The 6,864-nt window shown below is 54.3% G+C and overlaps 1 protein-coding gene across 1 annotated transcript; it reads right to left on the bottom strand.

The window, feature by feature from the left end:
• Positions 1-3,870: 3,870 nt before the first annotated feature.
• KCNA10 (potassium voltage-gated channel subfamily A member 10) lies at positions 3,871-6,039 on the bottom strand. The gene has a single exon (NM_001082676.2). The coding sequence runs from the start codon at positions 5,404-5,406 to the stop codon at positions 3,871-3,873; it is 1,536 nt and encodes a 511-aa protein (NP_001076145.2). The 5' UTR covers positions 5,407-6,039.
• Between the last annotated feature and the right edge of the window lie 825 nt (positions 6,040-6,864).

Raw genomic sequence — 6,864 nt, 5'->3', positions numbered from 1 at the left:
CACTATTGCTGATTGTGGATCTGCCAGGTGGGGGCCAGGCCACACCCATGCACTCCTCTTTTGTGTAACACCTGTCAGGGTTCATCAAAGCCTCTCACCTGTTACCTGGTTTCGTTGTCACAGTCACCTTGGGAATCTGCTGTTACTTCTTATTTCTATTGTATTTTGTTTATGGGAACACTGGGGTGAGAGTGGGGGTGGGAGCAGGAGGCGCAGGGCTCAGAAGCCCCACCCGAATCCCTGAGGGCACCTCCGTTCCCTCCCCAGGCAGCGGAGCTGACATTTCCCGGGCAGTCTTTTACCTCCGAGTCCCCTGAGATTCACTACAAGTTTGTCTGATCTTCGCTTTTTCCATCTCCCCTGCTCCCTGCCACCCCCAGCTCTTTTCTAGCCCTGTGTTTGCAGGCAAGTTGTCCTCCTGTCCCTAGGACGTGCCAGCTGAGCAACCACAGCGGTCCCCAGGGAGCCCCAGGCCGGCTCTCAGCCTCTCACTTCAAAGCACCTTTGGAGCCCTCTGCTCCGCTGTGCAGGCGCAATGCCTTTCATTCCTTAGGAGGCTGGAAGTAGCTGGAATTAGCACGGAGCAGGGTAAGTGCAAGTGTAAGTGGGTGTTTCCTTCCCTCCCCCATTCTCTGGGACCCCACAAGGGGGAGGGGTCAACAGATGGGCTCCTGGGATGGGGCTGAGACTGTGTGGTCACTGGCAAGAGGGGCTGTGCTCAGCAGCTGTGCCCATGCAGGACTTGTCAGGAGTAAGGTGCACCTGCTACCATCCTGGGGGAGCGTTGAGCTGGGCGGAGGCTGCTCCAGGGAGGCTGGGAGGCAGGTGTGACTGGGAGGGACGTCCAGGTGGCTCGTTCACTGTGGCAGGTCTGCGCTGTGCCCTTCGCAGCGGGCGGGTCAGAGAGAAGCGGGCTCGGGCTCTCTCCGCCCTCCTGCAGTCCTGCCCGCCAGCAAGGGCAGTCCCATGGGGTGTGGACAGAAGCTTTCCCCTGAGCTGGGTGGACACCCTGTGGGCTGTTGCTGCTGCTCCCTCCTCACCTGGAAGAAACCCCTTCCTTTCCCTGCTCAGAGGGCTGGGTTGTTTTTGTTTGTTTGTTTTTTATGTATTTATTTGAAAGACAGAGTTACAGAGAGAGGTAGAGACAGAGAGAGGTCTTCCATCCACTGGTTCACCCCCCAGATGGCCACAACGGCCGGAGATGTACCGATCTGAAGCCAGGAGCCAGGAGCTTCTTCCAGGTCTCCCATGTGGGTGCAGGGGCCCAAGGACTTGGGCCATCTTTTACTGCTTTCCCAGGCCATAGCAGAGAGCTGGACCGGAAGAGGAGCAGCCAGCACTAGAACCAGCACCCATATGGGATGCCAGTGTTTCAGGCCAGGGCTTTAACCCGCTGTACCACAGCACCGGCCCCAATAAATCTTTTTAAAAAAATTTCTGTTATGAAAATTTAAAAAATAGAAGAGTAATGTGATTCTACCCCTGCCCCCATAGACCTGGATTCATCATAATCAAGATTTGGTTCCCCTTATTTCATTTATTCTCCTATTAAGGTTTTATGTGAAATCTCCAAACGTAAAGGAGGCCTTCTGTGAGTCAGCTTCACCCTGGGGTCACAGCACAGCCCTGTTTAGGGGAGCCAGCCCACGCCCGCCGGCTGGGAGGGTGTGGGGGGCACTGGGCCAGGCCTGCCTGGGCCCCTTCCTCAGCTGTACTCCAGACTCTGGGAACCACCCCACAGCCTTTTCCAAGGCACAGAGCCCTCCCCAGACACCCTGCAAGCTGCTGGCCAGTTCCAGGTGACCTAAGAGGAGCTGAACTCTGAGGCAGATGCACTGGTCCATCTTCCAGGCGGGCCCGTTCTCCCCACAGCCAGGGTCTTAGTCTGTTTTCTGTGGCTGTCAGAAAATATCCGAAGCTGAGTGATTTACACAGAAAAGAGGTTTATTTAGCTCCCAGTCCTGCAGGGCTAAGAGCCCACGCTGGCGTCTTCTTGACCGTCACATGCTGCTCGGGTCGTGGAGAGAAGTGGGAAGGAACGAGCTGCACTGGGAAGCGGCTGAGGGGGTGGAGCAGCCTCCCCCGATCCCAACTCACTCTTGGGGTGACCAGCGCAGGCCCAGGAGAGCCAGAGCTCACTCCCTTGAGAAAAACCTTATTCCCTCTTCACTACTTAATCAGCCCTCGAAGACCCAAACCCTTCAGCACCATCAGATTGGGGATCAGTGTCAGCACGACCTTGGGTGGGGCAGACCATATCCAAACCATCACACTCCGGATCTCCAGGCTTTGTGTGAACCCCTGGACATGGGCCAGGTGGAGGGCACCTGGAAGTGTGCCTGTTCCTCCCCTGTCCAAGGAAGGGGCTGAGGAGTGGGGGGTTGGGGCAGGCAAGGGGTGGCTTTCCCAGGCCAGGCTGTGACCCTGGGGCCCCACAGTGAGAGTGTCCCAGTCCAGAGGCTTGCTGTCTGTGTCTTACAAAAGCCGACTGTCACCAGCTCCCCCCAGGTCCAGCACTACTACTTCTTCTTCTTCTTCTTCTTCTTCTTCTTCTTCTTCTTCTTCTTCTTCTTCTTTTTTGACAGGCAGATTTAGACAATGTGAGAGAGAGACAGAGAGAAAGGTCTTCCTACATTGGCTCACTTCCCAAATGGCCGCTATGGCCAGCGCATTGTGCCGATCCGAAGCCAGGAGCCAGGTGCTTCTTCCTGGTCTCCCATGAGGGTGCAGGGCCCAAGGATCTGGGCCATCCTCCACTGCCTTCCTGGGCCACAGCAGAGAGCTGGACTGGAAGAGGAGCAACTGAGACAGAACCGGTGCCCCAACTGGGACTAGAACCCAGAATGCCAGTGCCGCAGTAGGAGGATTAGCCTAGTGAGCCGCGGCACCGGCCTCACGTCTTCTTCAATGGTGGAAACAGCATGAGGTTCACAGGCAGGAGACTTGGCAGCACTGACCCTGTCACTGTCTCAGGTGACCTTAGGCAAGCTGCTATCCCCTGGATTTTGTTCATCTGCAATGCGGGAATTATAATCAGATCTGTTACACTGAGATGCAGTGAATGCACTTTGAAAAATGTGTGCAGTGCTGACCAAGTATACATCATCATCATCATTATCATTACATTATTATTATTATTAAACAACTCAGCTCTGCCTCATCGCTCACACAGCCCCTAGCCTTTTCATATGCTTTATCTTAGGAAGACCCAAGTCAGTGCTTCTTAATCTTTAGTGTGCAAATAAATTACCTGGGATGTTGTTAAAATGTGGATTCTTATTCAGCAGTAGCTCTGTGTAGGCCTGGACTCTGCAGTTCCACGCTCCCAGGTGACAGCAACACTTCTGATCTAGGGACTCAAAGTACCCCGCTCAGGAGAGGAGAATGAAGTTTCCTGTAGTGGCTGGGAAGAAGTAGCTGGGTGGACACGTGGTGCACCGGTGCCCCTGTACCTTGGGAAGCCCGCATTCCGGGTCAGAGTGCCTGGGTCCAAGCCCCGGCTCTACTCTTGATTCCAGCTTCCCGTTAATGTGCACCCTGGGAGGCTACAGGTGATGGTGCAAGTACTTGGGTCCCTGCCACCCACATGGGGGACCAGATGGAGTTTGTGGCTCCTGGTTTCAGCCTGGTCCAGCCCTGATTGTTGTGGGCATTTGGTGAGTGAACCAGCAAATAAATGGAAGACCTTTGTTTCTGTCTTCCTGCCTTTCAAATAAATAAATTAAAAAAAAAAAAAGAAAACACAGCTCAAATATGGATTTATTAAAACAGCTTATAATCAAAGATAGCATGTTGGTCACAAGAGATCACTTTTGGTCCTTGGAAAGATCAAGAGTTGGGCGGGGACAGACCTGAGTAGCCCCTGGCTGATCACTTCCTGGGCTTCTCTGGGGAGCAGCCACCGTTGGTCTTACTGAGAGAGTCTGTGCTGCCCATTCTTGAGCCCACGCTGTTGAGGATCTTGTCGATTTCTCCTGGGATGTTTTGCTTCTCCTCATTCTCAGTCTCCCGGTGGTAGAAGTAGTTGAAGTTGGAGACGATGACGGGCACGGGGAGTGCAATGGTGAGGACCCCTGCAATGGCACACAGAGTGCCCACGATCTTTCCCCCTGGGGTGATTGGGCACATGTCACCATAGCCCACGGTTGTCATGGTGACCACGGCCCACCAGAAGCCATCGGGAATGCTGGAGAAATGGGACTCCGGCTCATCCACCTCGGCAAAGTAGACAGCGCTGGAGAAGAGGATGACCCCAATGAAGAGGAAGAAGATGAGCAGCCCCAGCTCCCGCATGGAAGCCTTCAGCGTCTGCCCCAGGATCTGCAGCCCCTTGGAGTGACGGGACAGCTTGAAGATGCGGAAGACCCTCACCAGGCGGATGATCCTCAGGATGGCCAGGGACATGTTCTGCTGGGCGCTGGGCTCCGTCTCCTGGACCAGCTCCGTGATGAGGGTTGCAAAGTAGGGGATGATGGAGATGATGTCGATGATGTTCATGATGTTCCTGAAGAAGTCCGTCTTGCTGGGGCAGACCACGAAGCGGAGCACCAGCTCGAAGGTGAACCACACGATGCACGTGGACTCCACCATGAAGAAGGGGTCGGTGAACATGGTCTGGGGGAAGGCCGTCTTGTTCGTGCTGAGGCTGGGGTCTCTGACCACCTTCAGCTCCCTGTCCTCCCGGAACTCTGGCAGTGTCTCCAGGCAGAAGATGGTGATGGAGATGACCACCACCAACACAGAGACCACGGCCACGGCACGGGCAGCGCTGGAGCTCTCAGGATACTCAAAGAGGAGCCAGAACTGCCGGTGGAAGTCGTTAGTGGGCAGCGGTATCTCAGGGTCTTTGATGAAGCCTTCGTCTTCCCGGAACTGGTCCATGGCCTCACTGCCCAGCTCATAGAAGGAGATCTCATCCGCGAAGACGTCGATGGGAACGTTGGCCGGGCGCCGGATCTTCCCTCCAGATTGGTAGTAATATAGAATTCCATCAAAGCTGGGCCGGTTCCGGTCAAAGAAATACTCATTTCTCATGGAGTCAAAGAATTGCATCCTTTTCTCCCGGTCTCCCAGGAGGGTCTCTGGGAACTGATTGAGGGTTCTGAGCTGGGTCTCAAACCTCAGTCCTGCAATGTTGATGATCACCCGCTGGTTGCCTTCATTCAAAGCCACGGGCTCAGGCCCTGGGGGATCTGTGTAGTCCCCTGGGAGCTTGGAGAAGGTGGTCTCGTGGGTGGTGTTGTCACTGACGAGGATCTTCCAGTTGGGGAAGGTGCCGCTCCCGGGCCGGCCTCTGGGGCTGGCTGGGTCGAAGTTGGTGGCATAGGCTGACTCTTCCTGGATTTCGTCCGAGTTGTCAAAATTGACCAGAGCAACCTCCATTTCTTTCCAGCCGCACACATCCATTTTAGGGGAGTTGGGAAAGCAGCATGGAGGCCCTCAGTCTTTGCTGCCTGCTGTGAGCCATGGAGAAGAAGACATTCAGGGCAGGTATCCCGGCGGATTGAGCACTGACTTACTTTTACCTTGGGTAGGAACATCATGGCTGTTTTGGCAACCTTGTTCCTTTGAAAGTAATTTACCCCCTGAATTTTCACATCCTGAACACAACTAGAAATTGCAAAGAGGGAGCATGGCCCAGGGCAGAAATTCTCTCCCCGGCAAAAGGGGGTCTCCAGGCACCATGGCAGAGAGAATGAAGAAGTGGCATTTCTCCATAATGAAAGTCTATTTCTCACCACCCTCACCACTACCTCTGGGACCAGGTGATGTGGGGTGGATAGACAAACCCAGCTGGGCTTTCCTGGGGGCAGGAAGAACCGGAAGGTGGAGGCTAACTGGCCAGCCAGCAGCACCGGCCAGTCTGAGCCTTAAGCCCCTCACCTGGAGGTAACTCCTGGGCATGTTGAAGAACACATTACATGAGATGCTTTGTGGGATGATGCTTGGTGGGAAGATGATTACATTAGAGTTACCGTGGGTTTTGCCATTGGAGTATTTTTGGTCCACGTTCAAGGTGTTGATGGGGAATGTTTTCATTTAAAGAAATCATTTTAGGTAGGAAGTAAGTTAAATGATTGTGTGTGTGTATGTGTGTGTGTGTGTGTGTGTGTGTCTCAGGTTCACATTAGCTTACATTTTTTTTTGACAGGCAGAGTTAGTGAGAAAGAGAGAGAGAGAGACAGAAAGAAAGGTCTTCCTTCTGTTGGTTCACCCCCCAAATGGCCGCTATGGATGGTGAGCTGCGCCGATCTGAAGCCAGGAACCAGGTGCTTCCTCCTGGTCTTCCATGTGGGTGCAGGGCCCAAGCACTTGGGCCATCCTCCACTGCCTTCCCGGGCCACAGCAAAGAACTGGACTGGAAGAGGATCAACCGGGACAGAATCCGGCACCTCAGCCAGGACTAGAACCTGGGGTGCTGGCGCCGCAGGCGGAGGATTAGCCTAGTGAGCCGCGGTGCTGGCCTAGCTTACATTTCAATTAAAGATCACTGAGGCAAGGCAGGCTGGGGCTGACGGTGGGAGAGAGGTAGGGGAGCACTTCTGAAGCAAAAGCTATCATTGTCAAGGCCTTGGGCTGTTCCACTGTTCCATTAGGAGGTGACCGGGTTACCCTGCAGGGTGCAGTGCTGTGACCAGGCGGTCCTGTAGGGTGCAGTGCTGTGAGCTTTTCAAAATGATTTCAGATTCTCTCATCTCACTAGATGACAATAACTGGGTGAAGTTAGAACCTGTTTTACAAATAGGGAAACTGAGTCACAAGGGTCAAATGACGTTCTCAAGAGCCCTGACACGAGTTCGGCTGCAGCCTCCTGGCCCAGGACCTGTCCCCTGGATCTCGGGGTCCCTGCGTGGGAGCCGAGGC

The sequence above is a fragment of the Oryctolagus cuniculus genome, chromosome 7, assembly GCF_964237555.1.
Source record: "Oryctolagus cuniculus chromosome 7, mOryCun1.1, whole genome shotgun sequence".
Taxonomy (NCBI): domain Eukaryota; kingdom Metazoa; phylum Chordata; class Mammalia; order Lagomorpha; family Leporidae; genus Oryctolagus; species Oryctolagus cuniculus.
The sequence above is the reverse complement of the archived record's forward strand: the minus strand, read 5'-3'. Positions and strand labels throughout refer to the sequence as shown.

Excerpts from the sequence above, each read along its gene's own strand:
- KCNA10 (NM_001082676.2), bottom strand. The coding sequence starts at position 5,406 with ATGGATGTGTGCGGCTGGAAAGAAATGGAGGTTGCTCTGGTCAATTTT.